Here is a 25,709-nt window from a genome sequence, read left to right as displayed (position 1 = left end):
ATGTGACCAACCAGCGACAAGATTCTCGAGGTGGCTGTGTGAAAGGAGGCGGTCGCAAAAGAACTCGTTGCCATGTTGACGGTCTCGTCCACTACAGTGTTCGGCTTGTCCGACAAGACTTGCTCGCGTGTGTTCGGGCAGTATGGCAGAGGGTAATTTGAACTTCGCTGCAGCGTGATGATCGGAAAGCTTCCGACTGGAGCGAGTCGATCGCTCGTGGGAACCCAACGATCACCTTTGCGGCTGCATTGTCCACGCTTCGGGAGTGCCGTTTGTTTGCCCTGTTCAGACCGGGCGTCAGATAGATGCAATGGGAGAGGGGACCTCCCGGACGAATCTCTAAAGGTTCGTATTATTGTGTCAAAAGAGCAGGACAAGTACCCAGAGTACAAAGATGTGAATGATGCGTGATGGAGCATTTTGTAAAGCGGGAAAGGAGGGAGGCACAGTGGCGGGATAAGGACAGGATGCGGAGCTGAGATATTCTCGAGCTCTGAGTGCGTTGCTTCTCCTCTATGTCAGATGCAGTCAGGTGAGGAAAAGATATTTACAAAATGTGCCTGAACGCTGAAGCGCTCGTGTCGGCGCTCTTCTGCTGCGTTGCTTCGACGTTCCTTAGTTGGCGTTGGCGGGAATGCGGCCGTATGTCCTGCGGTACATGTGGTCGACGTTCTCGAGGTAGTATGCATTGGGCCAAAGGTTCTCGAGCTGGCCGACGGGCTTGTGGTTGACGGCATTGTGCGTGGCCTCACGCGTCTTGAGTGCCTCGACGTAAGTCTCGCAGGGAACCACCTTCATGCTTGCGAGGCGGTTTTTGAGGTCGGCGGCCTTGACGAGCTGCTCGGTGGAGCCGTTGACGCGGATGACAAACATGGAGGCGGCAGCACCAGAGCCGAACGAGTAGAGGAGGATGCGCTTGCCCTGGATGTCTTGCGAGGAAATGTTGGAGAGCAACGAGACGAGACCACCGTAGAGCGAAGCGGTGTACATGTTACCGCATCGTCGCACGGTGTCCATACCGGGTTCGAGCTTGGACTGCTGCGTCTCCTTGCCAAAGGCGGCGAATGCCTTCTCGACGTCCTTGTTGGTGATGGTCGACTTGCGGTCGAGCTCGGCAAAGTTGGCAGGGATCGAGGCGTACTTTTCGTTCTTAGGGTCCGAGTAGAAGTCGTTGTACAACAGACGGCCGAAACCCTTCTGGACGAGCTTTGAGTAAGGGCTGTGGAAGAGTGTGTAGTCAAAGTCGTCCACCTTGATCGAGGCGAGGGCGGCGGCATCCGAGTGTCCGTTGGCGCCGTTGGCGGCTCCGCTCTTGAGCTTGGCAGCACGCTGGCGGTAGGCGTCGTAGGTCTTGTCGAGGCATCCGAGGTAAGCCTGGATGGTCTCGGGGCCGTCGACCTCGGGGTATTCGGAGGAGAGGTTGGGCTTGTAGAAGTCCCAGAAGTTGCTCATGTGAGTGCCGTGGGCGGGCTCAAAGACGAGAGGAGCGTCGGGACCGATGAGCATGGCAACGGCACCGGCACCACCGACAGGGCGTGCCGAGCCCTCGGCGTAGATGGCGATGTCACCAGCAACGACAATGGCATCGCGGCCGTCCCACGAGCTGCTCTCGACCCAGTTGATGGCGTTGAAGAGCGCGGCGGTGCCACCGTAGCACGCGTTCTTGCTGTCGATGCCCTCGATGTTGTTGTTTCCAGAGGGAGCAAAGAGATCCATGAGGACGGTCTTGACCGACTTGGACTTGTCGATGATGGTCTCGGTTCCGACATCAAGGCGACCGATGCTGCGAGGGTCGATGTTGTTCTTCTCGAGCAGGCCAGAGACGACTGCAATGTACCGTAGTGCAAATGGTTGGAGACAGAGAAGTCGGATCAGCCCGTGCCTGCGAGGAAGAATCGAGAAAGCGCATAAAACCTACCAGAAAGAGCGAACGAGTTGATGTCCTCTCGGTCGTCGGTGCAGGCCATGTACTTCTGACCGAAGCCGATGGTGTACTTGCCCTTGGCTACACCGTCAAAGTCCTCGAGCTCATCTTCCGAGATGCACTGTTGATCAGAGTTGATTAATCGAGGTCGAGAGGTAAGAAGAACGGATACGTGGTCAGCAATTCAGCAATAAGGTGTCAACGGAGATCGGATCCTCGCCAGGGGACAGCGTCGGCACCATGCCGGCGGGAGGCCTGCTCGGTATCGATAGCATACTCGACATCACCGTCCTTGCCGTTGCGGTGGCATCAAGCAGGAGCAGCTAGATGACTCTTGGAACACTTACCCTACGGGGAAAGTAGATCTCGATAGCCTTGATTCCGACGTTCTGAGGACGAGCCGACATGTTGAAATGTTTGATGGAAGGGGGATGGTAAAGGAGCGTGAAGCAGCAGCCTGTGCGAGCAGAGCGAGGAGAGGAGGAAGAGGGAAAGGATGCGGAGTGGTGGTCTGACGGATCGGTTACAGAGACTAAGTTACAGTCACGAGGCCAATGCTGTTCGCGTCTAATCAGCTTCGGATCAGTCGATCATCATCACTCATTCCAGGAAGCTCCCTCTTTTTTTCCGAAGTGGGCTTGCACAGGGGGGCCAAGATACGCACGCACGAATAAGAACAACAGCGACGAACCCTGCAGGCGCCCTTCCTCGAGCACTCGGCCCACAATTCGAACGAAAGCGCGCACGCACGCCCCGTTCGGTCGGTGCTCTGCTCTGCTCTAGTGTTCGCGCCGGAAGCAATGCTTCGAGATGCATGGCCGGCCGCTCGCAGACATCACGAAGAAGCGCACGCACGTCGTCGGTCCAAGGTTTAGGTCTGTCTGCTTTAAGAAGAAAACCCAAAATCCCTTGATGCAAATTCGCGATGCGGGTCCAAGCGAAGGAAAACGCGCCCTTTGTTTCTTTGGGCACGGTCGACACGCTGAGGCTGTTCTTGTGAAATCGTGCCACAATTTCGCGCTCTTGTTCGCCGTTGCCCCGCGTGTTCACATCGGGCGATATTGTTGTCTTCTGGATTTTGGTTGTTGGAAGAAAAAAAGTGGGCTCATTTTTGACCGTTTTTCGTCTTCAGCATCCGGGTTAGCCCGCCTGCGAAGACGCCGCTTTCATCGTGGGCGGTGCGCCCCGATTCGATCGAGATCTTCCGGCACGATGGGCCATCCTCTCTCTCTGGCAACGCCGGACGAGCTGTTCTCCAGTCACTTCTCTACTTCTTAGAACTCTGTATCACAGTGACGAGACGATTCGTTCTTTGGGAGGTAGACGACATTGGCATTGTGACTACGCGGGGACTTCGTGGTATCTCGTTCTTCCTGATAAGAAGCACAACTCGGAATGTGGGGGACTTGTGCACCTCGTCCAGGCTAGGCACCAGAAGCAGCGCCTTTCGCCTGAGCAGCAGTGTCGTCGGCATTTTGACCACCATCCTCATCGCCTGGCCAGTCCTCCTCCTTCAGAAACGCGCAGATGACGGTCCTTCCACCGAATTGACGACCAGCGATGGCCTTGAGCGCCTCTGCACAATGCTCCGTCTGTCCGTACCTCACATAGACTCTTCCGACACCTTCTCTCTCGGCCGCTGTTGCCTGGCCGTCACCGTCGGCGGTCGTCGATGCACCCTCGTCCTGACTGCGTTTCCACTGCTGAGCCGCGGCGCCCTTGCTCTCCTTTGCAGGCCGAGGGATTCGAACATCGGAAACGGCGCCGTACTTGTTGCACTCGTCACGGATGTCTTCGACAATGTCGGCGTACTCTTCGTCGTCTTGCAGCTCTTCCGGTGTGACCATGTTGAGCATGACCATGCACGACGTGGGTTCGCCGGCGTCTCCACCTTCGCCGGCAAACTTCTGCACCGAGCTCGGAACGGCTGCGCCGCCCAACGAGCCAGCATTGGCTCCCGTCGCAGCAATCGCCTGCGCCTTCTTCTCGCTACCCACGCTCGCACGTTGCACCACCAAGTTTCGATCGCCCAGCTCCATTCCGTTCAGACCCTGGCATGCTAGGTCGGTGAGGGCGGGATCGACGTACTCGCAGAAAGCGAACCCTTTCGATGCTCCCGTTCCAGTGTCCTTGACCAAGTTGAAGGCACGAAGCTCGCCAAAGGCTTGCAATAGCTCGATCACTTGATCGTCGGTAAGATAGGTCGGCAGACCGCCGACAAAGATCTTGTGCGGCGAGTCGGGTACGTTTGTGCTGATGACACCCGGCACGTGTATGTTGGAGGGAGGACGGATGTCGGGACCGGTGTAGTCCTTGGGACGTCGAATCTTGAGCGACTGCGCCTGGAATACGATGCCGTCGAACGACATGGCGTTGGTGGCCTCTTCGGGGTGGCGGAACTCGACAAAGGCATAGCCCTTGTCGACGTTTACCTGTGCCGATACGGCCGGCTCGCCCGCTTCGGTGCCGAGCTTGAGCTTGAGCATCTGCTCGTTGAAGAAAGCAACGATGTTCTGCTCGTTGGTCTGATGAGTGATGTTGCCGACGTACAAACGGCGCGCTTGGCGGTTGGCGTTCTGTGCGGCGAGCTCTGCTGGAGAAGGCCCTTGCTGTTGCGACGAAGGGTGAGAGCCAGTGTTGTCGGCACCGTATCCCCCGTGCGGCGAATACGGCTGTCCATGGCCATGCTGCGGCGGATACTGTTGCTGCTGATGCATTCCGGAAGGCGGGTAGGGCCCATTCCCTTGCTGGTGGTGATGATCGTGCTGCGACGGGTAAGGCTGTCTGGAATGAGGTCCACCACGGTGCGGATGGATGGGCTGCCCGCCCATGTGAATTGGTGGCAAGGGCAGACCGACGCCGGGGGGCACGCCGGGACCGTTCACACCCAGATTGACAGGTGGCATACCAACAAGTCTGGTCTGACCAGGGATGCCGAACAAGCCTGTCGCTTTGGCAGCGAGAGCACTGGTGCCTTCGAAGCCGGGTGCAGGTATGTCCCATTTGGAGTCAGGCCTGGCACGCTCGCTGATGGGAATGGTCCCTTCTGGCGTCGGGCTGCGACGCACCGATGGGCTGCTGTCACGTCCCTCTGCGCTCCTCCAGTCTCCTCCGCCACGACTGCGACCTCCTCGGTCGTAGTATGAATCCTCGTCGTCGTACCTCGAGCGCTCCCTACGACCAGAGTATCGGTCCTCGCCTCTGTCACGACGATCTCTTCTGTACGAATAGCCATTGTCCCTCCCATCCCTACTATCACGACTCGATCGGCCTCCCCCTCCGCTGTAGAAGTCGTCGTCTCTGTGTCTGCGACGGCGATGCTCATCCTCGTCCCTGTCGCGCCGGTCGCGGTCGTCACGCTGCGACTTGCGTGGGTACCGATCGTGATCGTCTCGATCGTCGGCATCTCTCCTCTTACGCGAGCTGGACGAAGCACTTCGATCTTCTTCGTATTCGTCCCTTCCGGATCGGCGCTCCTTTCTGTCGCGGTCTCGGTCCCTATCGCGGTCTCGGCCCGATGACGCGTTGGTATGGTCCCTGTTGGCACGGTTGCGAACCTCATCCTCGATGCCGGCCAGGAAGGCGTCGGCAGAGTCCGCCATGTTGCTATGGCGATTGGCGAAGCTTTGGTGGCGTGAGAAGAAGGTCAAAGCGTGTGGAGCCAAGAGGAGGAAGGAGAAGGCGAGTGTCGGTCGACCTTCCGAAAAGCAGAGTCGCAAATTCCGAAAGGTTTGCGGGAATGCTTCTGCCGCCTGCGGCTGCAAGTTGATTCTGACCGATTTCCGATTTCTGGAAAACTTCGCAAGTTAGGGTCCGCTCCGCACACTCCAGACCAAGCCAGAAGAAATGTCCACTTCCCTCAGCTGTTTCACACCATCTCCGTATCGACAGGTTGAGCTCGTCGCCCACAATGTCGGGCCCAGGAACACCATGGACGGAGCATCGGACTCCAGAAGGTCGTCCCTACTGGTATCACACCATCGAACGCCGATCGGTATGGGAGAAGCCATCGGAGCTCAAGACGCCTCGTGAACGGGCGCTTGAAGCAACGCCGTGGAAGGAGTACAAGTCCGGCGATCGGTCATACTACGTTCACAATGTGACGAAAGAGTCCACGTGGACACTGCCTGCTGAGCTCAAGCAGATCCTCGAGCAGTATCCTGTCGATGGCGACGCGGCGCCGTCGCCGAGTCTGGCAGTTGCATCTCCACATGTCGGCGGCGCAACGCAGTCGCCTGCCATGGCCAGGTCGCCAGCAGCTTCGCAAAGCCCTTACCCGATGAGTCAGGCATCACCGCGACATACTGCAGCGGCCTCGTCTGCACGAGGCCCGGATCTCAACTCCCCCAACCCACTCCAGCACCGTGGAGCTGATCAGGCTTCTGGCTCCAACACGCCGCTAAACCAACCCAGCAATGCTTCACGAGCTCCAACCTCTACCCACCAGTCCATGTCCGGATCAACCGAAATCAACTTCAAAGGGGACAAAGAAGCCGCCGAAGCCGCCTTCATCCAGCTCCTCCGCGAGACCGGCGTCGACGTCGATTGGACATGGGAAACCACCATGCGGACCATCATCACCAACCCGCTCTACAAAGCGCTCAAAACCATCGCCGAACGCAAAGCCGCTTTCAACAAACACATCGATGCGCTTCGCCAACAACGCGCTACAGAAGCAGCGGCCCGAATGGAGTCCCTCAGACCGGCGTTCAAGCAGCTCCTCACGAACGACTCGCGCATCAAGAGCTATTCGAGTTTTGCTACGGCGAAGAAGTTCCTCTCGACCACCGCCGTGTGGAAGCAGGCGCAGAGCGAGGAGGAGACACGTCAAGTGTTTGAGGCTGTGATGAAGAATTTGCAGCAGGCGGAGCGGGAGGAAGAGGCGAAACTCAAGAACAGGAACCGCGAGATGCTCATGGCACTACTCAAAACCTTCGAAGCAGACGTCTTCACCCGCTGGAGAGATGCGCACCGAACTGTCCTCGAATCGCAAGAGTACATCGACGATCCGCACTTGCCCTCAATGGATCTTAGCGAGATGCTGGTGGTTTTCGAAGAGCTTATCCGAGGGATCGAAAAGGACGCGGATGCATCTCGACGTCGTGATCTCGAGAAGAAAAGGAGGAAGGAACGTCAGAACAGGGACGAGTTCAAGCTGGTGTTGCGAAACTTGAAGGAGGAGGGCAAGATCGTTGCCAGATCTACGTGGGGCGAGGTATACCCATTGATCAAGGATGACAACGCCTTGCTTCGCGTGGTAGGGCAGAGCGGCTCGACACCGCTAGATTTGTTCTACGATCTGGTCGACGAACTGGACCAGGAGTTGGAGCGTCAAACTGCAGATGCCCTGCAGCACATTTCAAAACTGGGACATGAAGTCACTCCCACCACCACAGCGGAAGAGTTCCTCACATGGACCACCACCGTCGACGTCCCCCTCCCCACCCTCAAGCAGATCCACACCGAGCTCGTATCCTTCCTCGCAGCCGAAGAACAGCGCACCGCCACCGAAGCACGCAAGAAGCTAGAGCGAAAGTTCCGCCATCAGATCGAAGACCTCCGGTACGCTTTCAAAAAATGCGACCCGCCTCTCGACCTCGACGCCGACTGGCAAACCGTCACACAGAGGATGCACGACAAGGACGAGTGGAAGCAAGCTGAAAAGGAGGACGAAAGAGTCCCCCGCTGGGCCTGGGATAAATTCGTCCGAAGGCAGAAGGAGAAGGAGCTGGAAAGCGAAGGGAGGAAGAGAAAGGATCTTCCTGAAAGGACAAAGGCGGAGGATGCGAAGGAAGAAGCACCGATCAAAAGAGCTAGAAGAGACGACGACGAATCCGAACCCGAAGAAGGCGAAGTGTGAACGCCGTGAGCTCCAATTCCAAGTTGCACACAAGCCTTGTCATCCACACCACCCTTTCAATCCAAACGATCCTCTCCATACTCACTCACTCACACACATGTTTTGTCACACCACACCTCAATCTCCACTGACAAGTTTCGTGCAGGTAATACATGCCCACAAGGGCCGAGCGAATCTGTAACGTTTCCATCTCCTACAACTGCTATGCCATCGGAATGCCCGCAGGATTATTAGCCGAAAAGATGAAGAGGTTATTCGTCGCTGCGATGGCAATCGTGTTCTCCCTGGGGTGATAGCTGGCATGGAGGATCTTCTTGTTGAAATCCGGGTTGTCCAGATTGATCTGCCCCGGCGCACCCAACGTACCAGCACCCGCGCCTTTGTTGCCCTTCTTACCGGCGCCTGCCATCCTCTTGGCCTTGAACGCCGACTTGTCCGCCTGCAGCACAACGTCCGAGCTATCGTCCTTGTCGAAAATGTGGAAGTAGTTGTTGTAGCTTCCCGTCAACACTTTCTTGCCATCGGGACCCCAGAGCGCTTCGAACTTGTCAAAGATGCAGTCGTTCTCGTACAGATCGCACAGCTTGGATCGAAGGTGGTCGTGGATCGGGATGGTCTTCACCGGTTTGTTCTCCATGTTGACGTCCCAGATCTTCAATGTGAGGTAGTCGCGAGACAGGATGTACCGACCGTCTCGCGAAAACTTGACGTCGGATATGCTGCTGATGATCTCGCTGAAGAAGGACTTGGTCGAAGGATCCTCCTCTTCTTCAAACTGCTTGGCGTGCGCATCGCACAGCGCAGAGTCTCGCATATCGGCCAGCTTGATGGTACCCTTGGAGCTCGAGTAGACAAACTGGTTGCAGTGGATAGGGTGGAACTCAGCAGCAGTGATGACTTCGGTCAGCTCTTCCATGTTGACCGGTTTGATGTCGACAATGTTGAAGCTCTGATCGCTGATGTTGAGGTTCCAAAGGTTGATGCGAAGATCGTCGGCGCTGATGTACGTCTCGCCGTCCGAGTTGACCGAAATCGAGTTGATGTGGTAGGCGTGTGCATTGGCGTAGATCTTGCGTGGCACGGCTGCGATGATGGTGTCGACGGGTGTGAGACGCGGCAGTCTGAGACCCGCACCGCTTCCGGGCACTGGTGTGGGGACGGGAAGCAAGGATGGGTGCACGTCTGGGTCTCGTGTCTGGCCGTACCCCATGTCGTTGTGATTGTTTTCGGCTACCAATTTGAGTGTCTTCTCGAACACTTTCCAGAGCTTGATCGTCTTGTCTGTGGTGAGTGTAGTAAGCAATTTGTGATCATCAGAGGTAAAGCCGGAGGGTCAGTAGACTGCGCGGTCGGGATGACAGCAGGAGGATGAATACGCACCATTTGTACTGAGCAAAAAGTGAGCGGCGTTCTGTCTTCGGCACCACTTGATCTTGTTGATCTTTTCTTCGATTTCGAGAGACTTGAGGTAGTCGAACTCGGGCTCGTGCGACTGAAACTCGGTATGGAACTTGTACTCGCAGCCCTTTTTCTGTGAGGTGGCAAGCAGGCGGCAAACGGCGCGAAGGTCAGTATATTCGCATTTGGCAGCGCGCGAGTGCGGGATGATGACAAGAGAGTTACTCACAGAGTCATTGCGTTCGAAGAGGACGACACGACCCCCCTTATCACCAGTGGCAAGATAGTCACCGGTGTGATCGAACTCGACCGTTGAGATGATATCGGCTGTTCCCGAAACGTAAATTCGATCGAAAGAGCGCAAAGCAGAAGGAACAGTCAGCGGCATGTCCGAGTCGGATTAAGCGTCGGGAGATCCAAGCACGCCGGACAGCGTCGGCGGGGACTTGAGAAAGAGATACTGCTGTGATACGCATCGAAGCTTCATCGGAAGCTCCTACGACACCCGCAGCGGCAATCACCGTCGACGTGCTTGCAACCTCGACGAGAGCACAGTCGACCGTCGGGGAGGACAGGGCTCCGATGCGTCTCTAGATAAAGCCTTACCTTCGGTGATCTCTTCGACTTCGCCCTTGTCTCCAAAGCACTGGGCGAACCGCCACCCTCCGGATGGGTCTCCCTCCTTCTCCATAGTGTCGGTAGTGGAGTCTGATTAAAGCTGTGTAGCCGAGACGTCGATGCGAATGTCCTCAGGAAGGCGGAATCGGACAAAGTGTGAGAATGTACGCTTGCTGCGGTCGTGCGGGCCACACTAAGTGAGTTCGGAGAGCGGACAGATGAGATGCGGTCGAGGTATGCTGAAGTTGCCAAGCTGATTCAGTCTAGATCGCCAGAGCTCGGACGACGGTCGTACGCGAATTTGCTATCTGCTGGGTGTCGGAGACAAGGGCCACGAAAGCGCAATGCAGCAGAATTGAGCTGAGCAGGAAGGAGAGCGTGCAGCTCGAGTCGGTATCGGCTGGATGATCGTGCTGCGTGTGCTTTCCACTGCGTCGCGCGTTGTCGCGGATCGACACAAGGTAGGACGCGGTTCCGGTCTTGAGGTGCGGGTCCGGTCGGATTTCGGATGCCTTTGCTAGCCGGACGATCGAAAGCCGCGTCGAGCCTGGTCAGAGTCGTTATGCCAAGGTCGCTGAAGAAGCGTCAGACAATCGTGTCGTTGAGGCGGCTGTTGATGCAGACGTGGACGATGATCAACGATAAAGGCAAAAAAGGGCTTGTTGATGGCGATGAAGGATGTTTCAGCGCGAGTTGGTGGAGGGCGATTAATTGATTGGCTGGCTGCAGACGCTCTGGATTTTTGGCTCTGATCGAGGATTGCCAGCCAAATCGAGCCATAGCGTAGAGGCTCGTGCATCCTTTGGCGTCTGCGAATTGCGAAAAATAATATTGCGTCGAGACCCGCCAAGCTGCGTCTGTCTGTCCACGGCGAAAGTCGCCCTCCTCAGCTGGGTTTTTGAAAAAACCTGTTTTTTCTTGCCCTTGTTTCCGTTTCCTCCGCTTCGAAGTCGCCTTCTGCAGTCGCCATGATTCTTGTCCTCTCGCTAGCGAATTTCTGTTTGGAGCTCCGCGCTTGCAAATCAGTCAACGGCTGTGTGGTACACGGGCGACATCCGAGCAGCTTGAATATTTACGCCACAAGTCGTTGGGTGAGCTAGTCGCACCAAACTGTGGTCTAATCGTTCTCGCATGGACATGGAGAGTGGCAGTTGGACCGCGCAATCGCTTTCTCGCCAAGTATCAGGAATGCGGAGGGTTCGGCGCTTCAGATATGAGTCGAGTCTCATCACAGTGACTCGGGCGGCGCACGGACATGATGAGTTCTGGTTCACCTCGTACGACCGTTCCTTGACTTCGCATTGTCCTGCCCTGAGGCGTGCAGGGAAATACGATTTGAAGATGTGAATTATGGAGAGGCTAAAGTAGGGAGCTGAATTCAGGTTAAAAAAGAGGACGAGAAAAGAATAAATTCAAGCAGCCAATTCTTCCCGCTTTGTCTCGCGACAGTCTCACTGTGGCCAAGCGCACGAGCCAACTCGCCGTGAGATTCCTATCGGGACGGATCGGGCTACCGATATACGCGATGACAATGGCTACGAAGAGCTTTGGATTGAAGCGATTGCTATAGGAAGGTACGATTACGCCAACGACATGGCACCGGCCATCAAGGCGGGACCAAGTGCAAGAGCAAGCATCGGGATTGACACCATCATCGCAACGCCGCTGTTGGAGTTTGCCGTCGTAGCAGCGGCACTCGAAGCACCTGACGTTGCCGACCGTGTCGACGAGGACGTAGAGGAGGCCGTCCTTGAGCCCGTCGTCGAGCTCGCACTTGCGCCTGTACTAGTAGCAGTGCTCGCAGCCGTCAGAGCATCGGTGCAAGTGATGTTGCTGCCCACACTGCTATCGTCCGTGAAAACGACATCCGAACATTGGTACAAGTGTCCATGCACATTGTTGATGTATTCGACCATGATGGTCGCAAACTGCCCGTCCTCCGCAACGATGCCCGGTACACCCGCCGAGGCATTTGCGTGGAAACAGAATTCACCTTGGCCTGTGATGGCAATGTCGTGCCTCAGTGGAGGGATGGCGGCGCCCTGAGTGGTCGTCAGGAAGGATTGGGCGGAGGTGGGTACATCGTACGAGATGTAAATATTGACCGTGGCAGAATCGTGGTGCGAGTCGATCTCGACGGGGCCATTCTTGTAGTACCAAGGCTGTCGCGGCGTCAGAGGGTTGGGGAAGCCGCCGCAGAAGTTTTGCGATTCCAGATCTTCGTCGAACCCTCGAGTGAGCGGGTAGTCGAGGGTGAAGTGGGAGAGCGCGGAGGAGGTGAACGCGAACAGAAGCGTCAGTGTCGAGGTCGTTGAGAACTTCATGATGGATCAATGAGAGTGCTCCTTCTCTGCGTAGCAAGGAAGAAAGGAGAAAGGACGTCCTGGAACGATGTTCCTTCGGGAGGTATGCTCAGAGGTGGGAAGTGCGGATCTGGAAGCAAGAGTCTCGGTCCATCGGATCGACATCTTATAGGGAACTAACTACAGTATTCAATCGTGACTCGGGAGTGTAGAGTCCACGCTCGCGCACATGAGAGTCTCGTGTCCTTCTCACCAGGACCAGGGGTCAGTGCCCCTCGTCGAGCAAGTGAAACGAGGGCTACCGCTGTGTTGGACCTGCGGGAAGAGCCAAGTGCCGAACGAATCGAAAGGAAAGGCTCCGAGCCACCCGTACCTCCAGAGGAGCCCACATCAAGGTGAAAGAGACACAGCTTGGACAAAAGCACACATCTTCTGCAAAGGAGCCGCAAGACGCAAATTGCATGTCCGCTCTGATTCTAGACGCTCCAAACCAGCGTGCAGTACTGAAACTGGGAAAAAGGCTCCGACCGTACAGCCATGCACAAATTGCACACAGCCCTGGCAGGGTTGCCACCGTTAAGCGCATTTCAGCAACTTGTAGTGGAACAGATTGACATTCATGCTTGATGACACAGCTGATGACTCGAGCACGTGGTGTTCAGAACTCGATAAGGGAGGGCGCGGGGGAGCGAGATTGCTGATTTCCTGGGATGGATGATCGTCGAGCATCAGGAAAAGAAAGCTTGGCTCGCTAGCACGTGGGGGAGGGACCCTTCTCCGAGGGTCACCAGTTCGCCCTCCTAGCTGTCCCGAGAACCGTTTTTCAAATATGTTACATCGCAATAGTTTTTCGCATTCCGAATTGTGTGCGGGCAACAAGTTGTGGAGGCTTCTGCGCAAAGCACGCTGATGTCATGTGCAGTGCGATCAGTGTGGCTCAACAGCCTCGACGCCAAGGCGTTTCGAAAAGCCAGCGACCCTGAGCGAGCAAGACACGACAACGCCGGATTAGTAATGACCGAAGGTCCGGCCTCGAAGCGGTCGACCAACAGGCCTCGCTCGGAACGTGTTGTGTCCGTTCGCAGGAATGGAAATGTGTTGGATCGACTACTAGAACCGCTTTCAGCCGACGCTACGGTGTACGTTGCAGTCATGGGTCCGCTCCTTCCTCTGTCCACAACCACCACCATCCATCAACTCTTTCGAACACCCGATTCTTATACACGATGTCGCTCTTCCGAACTGCTCTCCCTTCTCTCCGCTCCGGAGCAAGCGCCTCATTGGCTGGTCGTCGAACGTTCACCACCGCCTTTGTAAGTTCCCGAAATGATGGTGCTTTGACCTCTCGCCCGGTCACAAGCTGACTCTTTCCTATTCGATCTCGCCCGTTTTCCAGGTTGCTCGCACGGACGATCCACGCGTGCTCAACAAGGACACCCACTCCGGTGCCTCCGTCAAGGCCGACAAGCACTCGAAGGACCCCAAGACGTTGCAGAAGGAACACGCCAACTCGGTCAACAACCAGTCCGGTTCCGGCAAAGTCACCGCTAGCCCCAACGATGTTCCCACCGACTCCGAGGACAGCGTCCACGGTGAAAAGCACTCCAAATCGCCCGAGCAGTTGCAAAAGGAACACACCGGTAACTAGACACCGCCAGCAGCAAAGTGTCTTCCTCTTCGAGTAAAGGCTCTCCCGATATCAATTCAAATCACAGATGTCGTAGCATTATCGCAATTCCGTAACCCACAAAGTTGACCTCAGCATTGCTTTTTCAGGACCGGAGAAGGTCAAGAGAGACACACGCAGACAAGGAAGATCACGCAAAGAGGCAGATTCAGTAGACAGTCGTGCATGCACAGCACGAATTCTGGAATTTTACCCTTGTCAAGAGTGGCAGATCACCAACTGCCAACCGCCACGCCGACGCCGATGCTTCCCTACCGATTCAACCGAGTCGAATTGGAGAGCAAGACGTTAAAGTCGTACTCCAAGTCGGCAAAGGGTGTTAGTGGCTGCGATGTCGCTCTGACATCGTCCAACGCCGCTGTTGCTCCTGTTGTCGCCGTCCCAAACACCGAGATGCTGTTTGCAGGCGGCAGAGAGAGTTGATACGTCTGCGGCGCTGCGGTGTCCTTCGACACCGCTACGTCGGTATGCGGCGGTCTTGTATTTGCTGTTCCCGAGGGCAGCCCCGAGAATGCTTGCGATACACCCGGCTGTTGATGCCGCGAAGCGTACAAGAGTGCATGCTGAACGTGAGCTTGAGAGGCTGAGGGCGACGGCTGTTGGTTCATACCGCCCATCATGACGGAGGGACGTGGCGCGTCCTGCTGAAGCAGGGGTGTAACTCGTTGCTGCGCGTCTGCATGCCACTCGCCCAGAGGGCTGGCTGACGACATTGGCACCGGCGAAGCAGAAGCGAGGCCGGAAGCGTACATCGGTCTGTGCGGGCTAGCTGCTTGCAGAGCTACCGATTCGTATCCGAGTACGGACGGTCGACGCATCTGCGGGTTCGTCGGATGAGCCGATGGCGTGGGAGCGCTGGAAGCGGGACTGTGCTGCACCATTGGATACGGAGAATTGTGCGAAAAAGACAGACCTCCGGATGGCCCGCTCGACGGCGTGAGCGGCGAACCAAGACCTTGCGATGCGACGACGCCGGGATGCGAGAGCCGTCGCATCGAGTACGCCTGTTGCGCCAGCACTTTCTGATTCACGTGGCCCGGTCCTGGTCCTGGTCCTGTCGCCATCCTGCCGCCGTCGGCGTCTGCCATGGGCGAGTCCTTGCGCTTCTCTCCTGCATGAGCCTGGTGAGAGGTCGACGCCGCCGAAGATGATGCTGAATCCTGATATAACCGCGCCACCAGCGATTGACCCTGCGTCTGCAGTGTTGCGAGCGAGCTAGGCACAAGCGGTTTCGGAGGCTGCAGGCCGTGCAGTTGCGCCAGTCGCACTTGGGCGTCGTTCTGTGCCGTCTGCAGGCGCATGACACGCTTGGCCAGCGCTTGCTTTTCCGCCGCAGTCAACTGGTCGATCTCCTTGCCACCGAGGCTCATCATGTCCATGCATTGCTGTATCACGACACGGCTAGCAAGGCGGGGCAGTCCTAGCTGTTGGCTTGCCTCCAGATCGAGCTGCGGCAGATGTGATACGGATGCCCTCCTTTGTTGCTGCTGCTGCTGTGGCTGCTGAAAATTCTTCACGTCCGGCCCAGATGATCGAGATGACGAGCCCTCTTGTAACATCAATGGTGCGTGCAAAAGGCCATATGACTTGTATGAGGAGCCTGAACCAGTCTGCCACGCGATAGAAGGAGCCTGTGATGTTGTCATGGTAAGCCCTCGACGGTGAGCCTGGGCAGTGGCGAAAGCAGGCTCTGCTCTGTGAACTCCGAGCTGCGAATGCTGACCGTTCGAGGTGATGTTGACCAATCCGGGCGGCCGATAGGCTGCGTACGTCTCAGCATTTACCGAGATGCTTCCGGGTGCAGCTGTGTCACGCTGATGCGACCTGGACGCGAAGATGTCCCAGAAGAGCACCCACCACTCAAACAGAAGGCTTTGAGGAGCATCGATGGGCACTTTGTGTTGCGGATCTAGCCCTGCTTCGTGCCTCAAAGCCTGTGCGGCCTGGTCAAAGCCTCGCTTACGCAGGTAGTCGCATACATAGATGTGGAGCATCTGGTCGCCGTCCCAACGAATCGTCGGTGCTCCAGCCCTGGACTGAGAGGCGTTGTTGCCGCCTTGCGGTTGACCCGAGAGATCCATCGTGTGAGCTTCTTTCTGCGGAGAAGCCGGTAGCCCTCCTCCTGTCAACGCGCAGTTCAACTGCCACCGCTCAAGCCAGGGGGAAGATCGAGAGAGATGCGACAAACATGCGGATACGACAGCGATATTATGCCTTTAAGTTCTTTCGTATGTCGAGCCAGGACTGTATGGCAATGATATGTGTGTGCTGCCTCGTCGACTGTTGAGAGAGAGGCCTGGAAGCGATCGGCTTGAATGCCAAGATGGGGCTGCGAACGGTGTCGTACGACCGCAAGATCAAGGTAGGGCAGGGGCTCGAACTTTCTGTCACGTCGACGAGCGATAGCCGTGCCGAGCTTCTTCTCTGTTCGACACCGGCGAGGTCGATGCACTTGCGCTACCGTGCTGCGGCCAGAGACAAGGTCTTTTTTTGATCTGGGATCGCTTCCAATGGACCGGCGCTGGTGACTCGGAGGCCAATCTTCAGCTTGAGGCGCTACGGAATCCAGCAAGCGCTGGCATGGCCGCTCTTGAATCTGGCGGAAGGGGATGGTGTGCGTGAAGCGAGGTGACCGAATCGCTCACCACTCGAGCAAAGAACCTGTTTGTGATGCGTAGCGCAGTCGAAATGCTGACAAGACAGAATCTCCGGCAGCTAGGGTCGAAAGAAGCAGGGCGAGGCTGCAGACTCATGCAGAGTGAGAGACACTCATCCGACGCACATACAGATGAAGCCGCAAAGCACAAATGAGGAGTATTGGGACAGGGTATGGTTGTTGTGCTGCACATCGCTGCGAATGGACGCAGCTGCGCAGGCAGAAGCTGCTCGTGACTGCATCCACGAAGAAGAAGAGTTTGAACGACGAACAGGGTTCAGCGCCGGCAGCCAGGCAGACGCACCTGTACCGAACACACGGCGCCACAGAGTGTGACTATGCGGCTGATTCGGTCTCGACTCGAGCCACTTTGGAATGCACTCACGCGTGCACTCGCGGATACGCATGAGCACGGCTTTCGGCACGCAAGCCCACGTTGGCTCTGTATCGAGCGTCTGCTCAGATGGCTACACTGAGTTGCTGACCTTGTCAGGCCAACTTTTGCTGTAGCGCGCAATGCGTGGCGTAGTGGCTGACATGGCGACGTGAAGGGTGTGGAATTCCAAACTCAGAAGCGCAAAGCGTGCCGCGACTAGTTGGTTCAAGATAAACTCTGTCTGTAATTGGTCCGAATGAAACAAACTCAGACACAGACGCTTGAGTTCGCTTTTCTTGGTAGTCGATCTTGGCCGAAGTAAAAGTGGCATATGAAGGGGATCAGGCGCGCCGTCTGGCGAAGGTGCAGCTATCTGCCAGGCCTGACGACTCCAAGAGTAGAGCAGACGACCAAGACGACCTGGTCAGCATACCGCAGCAGCAACGGATTCCTAATCGAGCCATCCCGTCCCTTCGCTGATGAAGTGCCTTCAGTTGATCTGTCGGTTGGTCCGGTGGGTCGTGTCAATTGTTCTGTCGGGCCGACCGACCAATGTGGCGCTTCCAGTGGGCCAATCACATCATTTCCCACTCGCGTCTTCTTTCCTTCCTCAGCTATCCGGCCCCATCCTTCCATGCTTGATGACAGCAGTGCCCCCATAGGTTCGGTTTCGAGCCATTAATGCCATTCGGCACAGCAAGGCAATGAGAAGCAGAGAGATAGACCGAGACAGGGCCGACACAAAGGGAAGGGAGGGCGGATAAAAGCGTCCGAAATGCGAAATCGCCTGCATGCGCACATTCTTAGCCGAGGCTGTCTCCAGAGGCACACACATTTTAGCGCACTTTTCCAGGAACAGCAAAGCGCACTGTATCCAGACTCGAGGTCTGGACCCTGTCGCTGCCATGCGTTTACCTCATGCCTTGGACCCTCTCTCTCTGATTCTCAGACGATCCACACGACTCGTCCATGCTGTACAGCATAGCTGAAAAGACAAGGCGTATAGCGAAGGCGCGGGGAACAGTGTTTGCGTGCGACTCTCTCACCATCCTCTCGTATGCGGTCCAGTAAGACATCTAGATTTAGCCTTTCAATTCAGCTAGTCACAGCTGCGTCGCCTGGACGGGAACAACTTTTACTGCATCTCCAACAAACGATCGATCGCCGTCTCGACGTTGCCCTCGCATCCTTGCAGCACCATGTGGATCACACCGTCGTCCATGGTCGGGAAGATCGACTTGAGCGTCTCTACGCTCGCCGAGTTCTGCGCTGCTTGGTCCGCTTGTACTGCACCCAAACGCTCTTGGTCGATCAACGATCGTTGAATCGCTTGCTCTGTCTGCGCGTGTTCGTAGGCGATCTCGTCTCGACGATTGGTTCTCAATCGACCTTGCGGGTCCGTCGCTTCCGGTCCTCGCCTCGATGGCGTACTGCCCACATCATGGCCGCTGGCGGCGTCGAAGCCACGTCCAAAGTCGTGCTGCATTTGCATGCGTCGGCGCAACTGTTCGGCCGCTGCCGCGTTCGGGGTCGATCGCGATGCATCCAGATCGTCGTCATCTTGATCATCCTCATCGTCGTAGTAGTCTGCATCGCGCTGGCCACGACCACCGCTGGCCGTCGTCGCCATCAGGTTACGCCTGCCTGCCGACTCGTCGTCGAACATTGTGTCGTCGATCGAGTAGTTTCTCTGAGGCATGTTGGGACGCAGCAGTCGAGGTGGAGCAATCTGTGCACCCGGATACGGTTGGAAGCCATCCTGGGTAAGCTCACCCGTCGACGGTGTCTGGGGCTCGTCGTCCATCAGCGCTAACGATCTACGTCCCCCTCCCTGGCCCGGATATCCTGCTCCGCGTGCCTGCGTCCCACTGTCCGAGGTGTTGAGCGATCCGAAGAGACCACCAAACAGCTTCGATCCGGACGTTGACGCCGGCAATGCGGTTGAAGAGGAGGCGCCAGCCGATGGAGCCGGTGAATTCTGCCTCTCCGTCGAAGCGCCACTGTCGTTCTGACTCGGTGTGCGAATGCCTTCGATCCCCTCATTGAACAGCCTGCCAAGCGCACCCATGGGTCGGCTGAGGCCTGTTCGAGCCGCCTCCCCTGTCCGCAGGAAGAAGGCACGCGTATCGTCCGCAAGCGTGGCTGCCATGGGCGTGAAGGGGAGCGCCTTTGCAGCCTCCTCGCCCGGCCCGGAGGGTGCCGACACGCTAGTGGCGCTGACGCTGCGTTGATGCTGTTGACTACCAAAGGCAGGCTGACCACCTCGTGGTGGAGGTGTAGTCGGTGGAGCCAGCAGGCTTGCTTCCGATGCGCCAGACGCTGCTCCTGACGCAGTCGAAGCTTCGGGCTCCGGAAGCGACGAGACGGCTTCTTCCACGCGCTTCTCGAACTCCTCCTGCGTGATGTTGCTCAGCGAAGTGTAGTCCATCGTCTCGATGAAGGCGATGGCGCCCATCAAGCTGGACAGGTAGTAACCCGACTCGCTCGAAAGACGATCCGGATTGCGGAAGCGGCTGATGTACTCGACGTTCGAGATGAGGTGCTCCGGGTTCGCCTTGAGCACGACAAAGATGAGGACGGGGATGAATGTGTCTGCATTCTCCTGCGACGATAGATGCCGGATCATGCCAAAGATGACTTTGCAGCAATTGAGGATGCAGATCAGCTTGTCTCGAGGTGCCTTGTAGTGGTTGATCTTGAGTAGCTCCTGAATGGAGAATTCGATAAAGCCGCGAGAATGGTCGCCCACCGGAACGTCGAGGTGCTCCTCGCTGAGCCATCCGAACAGACCGATGCGCTGCCTCAATACCCGGTCGCGTTCGAGATCGTCGGTCTGCACGGCCCAGCGGCCCTCTTTGTGGACAGCAGGCGTGAAAGTGTATGGGTAGAGTCGGTTCATGACGAGCTTCTCCATGGCCTCTTTTGCGTTTTCAAAGTCGGTGTCGCCGAGGTTCTTCCATACATCGCACTCCCTCATACGTGCAGCGATGAAGTCGAGGAAGTCGAAGATGAGCTTGATCTGGTCCTGGGTGCGGTACGGTTTCTTGGAGAAGCCCTTGATGAAACTGCGCACGTACTCGCCCACGGGCTGCGCGCTTCGGTGCTTCATCTGCTCCAGGAAGCGGTTGAAGTCGAAGGGGACTTCTTCGCTCGCCTGCGTCGTCGGAGGTGGTCCCTTTCCAATGCGGATGCCGCCTCGAGGAGCACCTTTGTCGGTGCTTGCATCTGCGACCCTTTCGCTCTCCGCTACGCCTTCCGCAGTTTCTTGCGCTTGGTTCGCCTCTTTTGTAGGCGCTCTTGTTGCGGCTTCCCTTGCTCTCTGGTCATCATCCAACTCCATCTTTGCCTTACCAGTATCATTGTTGGTGCGGTCCACAGGAGTAGAAATGCGTTGTGGCGTGTCCAAGGGCGAGCGGATCGCGGGAGAGTCTCGACCAAAGGCGTGAGCAACGGCGGCTACGCTGTCAGCATCGGCCAGCGCTTCCCGGCTAGGTTTCGCAGGTTGGGGAGTAGCTGGCGTAGTTGACGTGTCTACCTCGGCGGTGCTGGGCCTTGTGTCGTTCGCTGTTGTCTTCTCCGGTAGTTGCGGAGCGTCCTTGCTCGGGAGAGTTGGCGGTGACACACTTTCTCGCCCTTGCGAGGTGGCAGAAGCTTCGTTTGCGCTGCCGCCGGATCCAGCAGTCGCGGTGTTCATCTGATCAGATGCGAGCACGGGCTCCTCTACAGCGACTGGTTGTGGCGGACGCGAGCTGTCGTGGCTCTTCTTGTCCACAGGGGCCGATGCCGGGGCGGCAGATGGTGAATTGTCTTTTGTAGCTTCTGAGTCTTCGGCAGCACCGAGTGAGTCCTGAGCAGGTTCCGCCTCTCCATCTGGCTTGCTTGCACTGACGGCTTCGTCAGCAGCTATCGCGGTAGCTTTTGTGTGTGTTTGCGGCACGTTGGTCCCGGACTGCCTCTCCTTCGCCTCTGCATCAGCTGCATCTTTGCTGGGGCTGTCGGTCTTTCCGACATGCGCTGACGTGGCGTGCAATGCCAGCCGATCGACATCGTCGGCGAGTGCCTCTGTTGTGGTCTCTGTCACCTCTTCGGTTTGCCCCGACTCTTCCATCTGCTTAGGTGCTGATGCTTCTTCTGCCGTTGTGTTGTCGTCTTCGGTGCTGGAGGAGAGCGATTCCGTCTTGCTTTCGACGGGGTCCTCTGTGGTGGGCACGTTAGAATCCACACTAGACGAAGCCATCTTTGCTGATAGGTGTCGAAACGAGACAGCGACCGAGCGAGTGCGATGGCCTTGAACACGATCGATATGGTGGAGAGCGTGAAGGCACGCGAGAGCAACACCTTTCCAAAAAGCGACCGAAAAGTGTTGGTTTGTGCGTGTGTATGTGCGTTTCGGAAAATGCACCATGCACGCGCTGCGTTCGGTCCGGCCACCAACAAAAAGGGTTCGCTTGTCGAGTTCGCGAGTTTGACCTTGCTACGAATACGCAACTTGCCTCCTGCCCGTTCTGACGGCTGATAGGCGTGGCTCTCGCTGTGGTCTCAAGCATCTTCGTTCGGGCGCCTCGGCTTGCCGGCTGCTGTGGAATCGATGACTGTCAAGATCGCGCCTTCAACAAAGAAGTCAAGAACGACTCATTCCGACATTCTCAAACGCAGCCGATGTAGTGTTGCGGGCGAAGTCGATTCACATAGCTTCGCCCACAGCTTCACTCTGTGCCAAGACGTACACCACTCGCAGCACTCAGTGCAGCTCAACGCACGCCTCTAGTGCAGGCGCAAGAGACGAAGAAGTCATCAATGCCATTCGTAGGCAAGTGGTGGCATCAATGGTAGTGCACATCTGATCTAAACACAACAGGCACCCGAGCCGTAACCGTGATCGGGAAGCGTTACCACACGACGCTTGAGGTGGTCGCCATCGTCGGACCCGCTCGATACGCTTGCTGAGTCCTTATTGGCATCAGGCTGGCAACAGGGCGAAACCGTGACGGCGCTTGGATCTGCAATGGTTCCAGCATCCGGTGCATACCCGGCGCCGAGCGGGTCCACGTCGACAAGGTGCGTTGATCCGAGCGTATCCCAGGTGGAGAAAAAGTGGCCGAAGATGCCACCCAGAACGATGGCAATGATGATGTAGCCGTTGAAGGTCATGGCAATCAACATGACCAGATACTGTCGCGGCGGTGCAAAGAGAAGCGAGCGAGGCAAGGAGCGAAAAGTCAGCATGGTTGATCGCGATACGAGCTAACGCGGGGGCTTCCGAATACTTACAGCGCCGGTGAACTGCACGCCGTACAAGAGCGAACGTAGGAGCTGCTGCCACATCTTGGGTCGAAAACGCATCGAGTCGAGTGCGGCCTGTCGACATCCAGACTTGCTCGGGGAGATTCCAAAGAAGATCGAGTCGAGTTGGTCCATCTTTTGACTCAATGTCGAGCGATCCTGCGATGGCGCTGACTCGGCCAGCCGAGAGGCCATCTCTGCCTTAAGGTGCTGGGTGCGACGCCTCGTCTCCCGACGCTCGACCATGGCGCGTTCGAGGATCCATCGGTCGAATTCGCGGCTCCATCTTCGCACAGTCTCGATGAGGAAGACGATCAAAAACACACCGATGCAGGTGCCGGCGAACTGCGCTTCGGTCCTGATGTGCCATGAAGAGGTGAGCACACAAGTGTTGATGGTCTGCCAATTACCAAGCATGCTCATCGAGCAGGCGCTAGAAGAATCGCCCATGTCCATTCCGGACATGCCGTGCATGCCAGAGTGCGAAGTCATGATGATGTATGTGAGCGACCGTGTCGAGCTGAATGGGTACTTGGTGGGTGTTCAGCGCAGTGCAGAGTAGAGACTAGCTGGATGAAGAGATGGAAGCCCAGATCGACTACCGGCAAAGGTCGGCGATGGTGAGTGAGAATGATCGCGAGTCTCTTGTTTTAAGCAGAAGGCAGTGCAGTTGTATCGGCCTTCGCTGAGTCCTGAGCTGGATACGGACGCTTTCCAGAAGATGGAAGCGAGCAATGCGCAGGCTGAATAGCGTGAGAAGCGGTCAGTGCCGTCTGAGATGAGGCGAGACGAAAGGTGTGTGCGAAAAGGCGCCGTTGGCTTTGTATGTAGTGGCCGCTGAAGAACAACGGCGAGAAGCGGGTATGTGGATGGTGGGGATCAGATAGGAAACCCAGATCAGCCGGACACTTCTCGAACCGACCTCTTCCAACGAATGGCTCGTCAGACATCTCTCTGAGGCTCGAGGTGAAGCCCACAGCACCGGCCTGGAAGGCACCGAAAGCTCTCGGAGCCTTTTTCTTACGGCAGAATCCAGCGTGCTCTTAACGAGCGTCGGAGCCTTCTTTCCGAGTTGCACTGCGCAGCCAGCTTGCGTGCTCTGCTGCCTTGGAATTCCACGTGAGACTCTCCCGCAAAACTCTCCGAGCTTTTTCTCGCTGCGCTGCCTCTTGGCAAAGCACTCGTAACCAGCATGGGGGATTTTCACCAACACAGGGGCACACACACCAAGCTCTCGGAGCACTCCGTCTGAATCTCGCCCTGCTTCTCTTGACCTAGCTTCGACTACTACGTCGAGTGGAGCTTCATGTGAATATGTGATCACCACACCGTCTTCGCAGTCATGGTCGTGTGGCTGCAGAAAATGCTTCGTTTCATCTTATCGTACACCCTTTCGTCTGCTATGGAAGTCAATCGCCGCTCTTTCTGTTGCACGGGAGACGGATCTTGCTCTCTTGCTCATCTTGAGCTTTCGGCGTCAGTCGCGCAGGTCGACATTTTGCGAGGCGGGCGAGAGATGCCGGCGAGATGGCTACTTGTGCAAGGGCATCTCGATGGAGCCCATGGACTGTTTTACGTCATGCAGACAAGGTGCGGCAGTGTGTGGTCTAGGTTGTAGTTGGGTCTGATCAAACGAAGCTGATGGACGATGTCCGGGCGCGATTGGCTGAGAGTGCGACTGGTACTGGCTTTCGTGCTGCCACCCTCCGAGGCTTCGAGCGCGAGCCTGGTTTTGGTAGAGCGGCTGATGCGGCTCGTGATGTTGGTGTTCGTAGCTAGCTTGCAGGTGACAAACCGACTCGCCGATGGCGCGCGCGCGCTCTTGGCCAGGTGAGACCCTGGAGTCGGCTGATGGAGGCGGTGTAGGCGGCACGGAGCAGTCTTCTTCGCCGCCGGACACTAGCTTCGCCTTTTTCGCACCTTGCGGGCTTGTCTTCTTGCGCGGAGGACTCGGTCTCTTGGTGCTCTTGGTGGATGACGTGGTCGTCGTGGCCGTAGTCGATGCGGTGGGCACTGGTGCGTCGCTCTTTGGCTTCGGAGGCGTCAGCCTCTTTGGCTTGGTGACGATCTCCTGCAACGACTCTATGCCACCTCGCAGCTCGGCCTGCATTGCCTCCAGCGTGGACTGGAAGTTTTTCTGCGACGCTGCTGAAGATTCTTCCAGCGACTTGATGCGGCCAAAGATAAGCTTGCGGTCCTCGGCGGCGCGCACCACCTTTTGCGCGATTTGCACTTGCAGCGGCAGGATCTGCTCGATCTGCGAGACGATCCTTCTCTGCTCTTCGAACGAAGTTTTGAGCCGAGTCGAGACGTCGTTCAGGTCGTCCTGGATCCGAGCCATTCTATTCTCCGACACGAGCCAGAAGCAATGGATACTCTCCTGAATGTCCTTGATCCTGCCTGACTCCTCGTTCCGATCCCCAAGTTCTCCTCCCGAGGTGCCAGGCCTTGGAGTAAAAGGGGCGTTGGTGTCGGCGGGATGCATTTCGACCGACGGTCTTACGCAGCTTGATTGAGGCAAAGAAGGAGAGGGAAATGGTTGTTGAAAGAGACGACCAGCTTCGGCATTGCGCAGCGGCGCGAAAGAGGTGCTCGGAAAGACTTCCAGTGGACTCCAGTCGATCGATGTCTGCGAAAACGAGGTTTGCGACGACGGAATGTAGTTGGAGGGTCGAGCATTGGCTTGGTTTGGCTCGCATCCATTCGTGGTGACGCTCGCTTCGGGTGCTCGAAACGCAGACTGCACGTTCGATTGACTGAACGGTTCAATACCGGCAAGCAGTGAAGGGAACAAGGTGTCGGCCTTCGTGTCTTCCTGCTTGATTTGCTGCCAATAGTCAAGTTGCTCGGATGGCAAATCGACCCTACGTTGCGACACGATCTGGAAGCCATCCCGGTGCGACGCGTCGCGTTCGACGGGAGCATGCTGGCTGTTCGGGTCCAGGATCCCAGCTTTCGACATGATGCTACGACGTTTCGGTTCCATAGATCGCCTGTCCTTAAAGGGTTGGAGATCGCGGAGCTGGGAAGGGATGCGATATGGCTGTGACGGCACCATGCGTTGTTCGTTGGTGCTATAAGTACGACGTGAAGGCTCACGATGCGCAGCATCTCGAGCATGGTTGGCCTTCGATGCTTCTGGACGGAGCGACATCCGACAGTGCAGCATCTTGCTTCAAGCTGCGGGGGTTGAGGGGTCTCTAGACTCCGCGACTCTGCGTTGAGGGGAAGGTGCGTCGGGGCGAGTCGAGTCGTTTCGAGGCTGAGTCGTCGCGTCAAAGACGTGAACTTGTCGTTGTTGCCACGCGATTGCTTGAGATTGATTGGCTGTTTGACATCTCATCCGCGCATCGACGGCTCAGATCTTTACTCTATGCATGTTCGTAACGCGTCCGCGTTCTGAGCTTATTGCATGCATAGTCAACGAAAGTCGACTAGGGTGCTGTCGCCCGACGGCGAGGTCGCCACCATCTGCACGCGTCCTATGCATGTCGACAGATGTCAACGCAGGCGACGTATTGTGGCGGCTCGTACTCTGTTACTATATAAGTTCAGAATTTGGGCGATCATTCCAAACAAACATGGAGCATCGCTGCAGTCGAGA

At 56.8% G+C, this 25,709-nt stretch overlaps 12 protein-coding genes across 12 annotated transcripts; 3 read left to right on the top strand and 9 right to left on the bottom strand.

Moving 5' to 3' along the window:
• Positions 1-615: 615 nt before the first annotated feature.
• Positions 616-2,331, bottom strand: PHSY_005468 (hypothetical protein; the record flags this gene model as incomplete). The annotated part of the gene is made up of 3 exons (XM_012336077.1): positions 616-1,826; positions 1,919-2,045; positions 2,272-2,331. The coding sequence occupies 3 exons, from the start codon at positions 2,329-2,331 to the stop codon at positions 616-618; spliced, it is 1,398 nt and encodes a 465-aa protein (XP_012191467.1).
• A 1,017-nt stretch (positions 2,332-3,348) lies between these two features.
• PHSY_005467 (splicing factor, subunit) lies at positions 3,349-5,526 on the bottom strand (the record flags this gene model as incomplete). The annotated part of the gene is made up of 1 exon (XM_012336076.1): positions 3,349-5,526. The coding sequence occupies one exon, from the start codon at positions 5,524-5,526 to the stop codon at positions 3,349-3,351; it is 2,178 nt and encodes a 725-aa protein (XP_012191466.1).
• Positions 5,527-5,834: 308 nt separating this feature from the next.
• On the top strand, positions 5,835-7,784 carry PHSY_005466 (hypothetical protein; the record flags this gene model as incomplete). Its single annotated transcript, XM_012336075.1, has 1 exon — positions 5,835-7,784. The coding sequence occupies one exon, from the start codon at positions 5,835-5,837 to the stop codon at positions 7,782-7,784; it is 1,950 nt and encodes a 649-aa protein (XP_012191465.1).
• Positions 7,785-7,986: 202 nt separating this feature from the next.
• On the bottom strand, positions 7,987-9,570 carry PHSY_005465 (hypothetical protein; the record flags this gene model as incomplete). The annotated part of the gene is made up of 2 exons (XM_012336074.1): positions 7,987-9,065; positions 9,165-9,570. The coding sequence occupies 2 exons, from the start codon at positions 9,568-9,570 to the stop codon at positions 7,987-7,989; spliced, it is 1,485 nt and encodes a 494-aa protein (XP_012191464.1).
• Positions 9,571-10,063: 493 nt separating this feature from the next.
• On the bottom strand, positions 10,064-11,102 carry PHSY_005464 (hypothetical protein; the record flags this gene model as incomplete). The annotated part of the gene is made up of 2 exons (XM_012336073.1): positions 10,064-10,347; positions 11,075-11,102. 2 exons carry the CDS (start codon positions 11,100-11,102, stop codon positions 10,064-10,066), a joined length of 312 nt encoding a protein of 103 aa, XP_012191463.1.
• Positions 11,103-11,380: 278 nt separating this feature from the next.
• On the bottom strand, positions 11,381-12,124 carry PHSY_005463 (hypothetical protein; the record flags this gene model as incomplete). Its single annotated transcript, XM_012336072.1, has 1 exon — positions 11,381-12,124. One exon carries the CDS (start codon positions 12,122-12,124, stop codon positions 11,381-11,383), a length of 744 nt encoding a protein of 247 aa, XP_012191462.1.
• Positions 12,125-13,012: 888 nt separating this feature from the next.
• On the top strand, positions 13,013-13,751 carry PHSY_005462 (hypothetical protein; the record flags this gene model as incomplete). Its single annotated transcript, XM_012336071.1, has 2 exons — positions 13,013-13,240; positions 13,500-13,751. The coding sequence occupies 2 exons, from the start codon at positions 13,013-13,015 to the stop codon at positions 13,749-13,751; spliced, it is 480 nt and encodes a 159-aa protein (XP_012191461.1).
• A 290-nt stretch (positions 13,752-14,041) lies between these two features.
• On the bottom strand, positions 14,042-15,871 carry PHSY_005461 (hypothetical protein; the record flags this gene model as incomplete). Its single annotated transcript, XM_012336070.1, has 1 exon — positions 14,042-15,871. One exon carries the CDS (start codon positions 15,869-15,871, stop codon positions 14,042-14,044), a length of 1,830 nt encoding a protein of 609 aa, XP_012191460.1.
• Positions 15,872-16,113: 242 nt separating this feature from the next.
• PHSY_005460 (kinesin-II 85 kDa subunit) lies at positions 16,114-17,302 on the top strand (the record flags this gene model as incomplete). Its single annotated transcript, XM_012336069.1, has 2 exons — positions 16,114-16,152; positions 17,126-17,302. The coding sequence occupies 2 exons, from the start codon at positions 16,114-16,116 to the stop codon at positions 17,300-17,302; spliced, it is 216 nt and encodes a 71-aa protein (XP_012191459.1).
• Positions 17,303-17,957: 655 nt separating this feature from the next.
• Positions 17,958-21,059, bottom strand: PHSY_005459 (hypothetical protein; the record flags this gene model as incomplete). Its single annotated transcript, XM_012336068.1, has 1 exon — positions 17,958-21,059. One exon carries the CDS (start codon positions 21,057-21,059, stop codon positions 17,958-17,960), a length of 3,102 nt encoding a protein of 1,033 aa, XP_012191458.1.
• A 608-nt stretch (positions 21,060-21,667) lies between these two features.
• PHSY_005458 (Ctr copper transporter) lies at positions 21,668-22,528 on the bottom strand (the record flags this gene model as incomplete). The annotated part of the gene is made up of 2 exons (XM_012336067.1): positions 21,668-21,994; positions 22,094-22,528. The coding sequence occupies 2 exons, from the start codon at positions 22,526-22,528 to the stop codon at positions 21,668-21,670; spliced, it is 762 nt and encodes a 253-aa protein (XP_012191457.1).
• Positions 22,529-23,636: 1,108 nt separating this feature from the next.
• PHSY_005457 (hypothetical protein) lies at positions 23,637-25,274 on the bottom strand (the record flags this gene model as incomplete). Its single annotated transcript, XM_012336066.1, has 1 exon — positions 23,637-25,274. The coding sequence occupies one exon, from the start codon at positions 25,272-25,274 to the stop codon at positions 23,637-23,639; it is 1,638 nt and encodes a 545-aa protein (XP_012191456.1).
• Between the last annotated feature and the right edge of the window lie 435 nt (positions 25,275-25,709).

The sequence above is a fragment of the Pseudozyma hubeiensis genome (assembly GCF_000403515.1).
Source record: "Pseudozyma hubeiensis SY62 DNA, scaffold: PHS51, whole genome shotgun sequence".
NCBI classification, from domain to species: Eukaryota; Fungi; Basidiomycota; class Ustilaginomycetes; order Ustilaginales; family Ustilaginaceae; genus Pseudozyma; species Pseudozyma hubeiensis.
The sequence above is the reverse complement of the archived record's forward strand: the minus strand, read 5'-3'. Positions and strand labels throughout refer to the sequence as shown.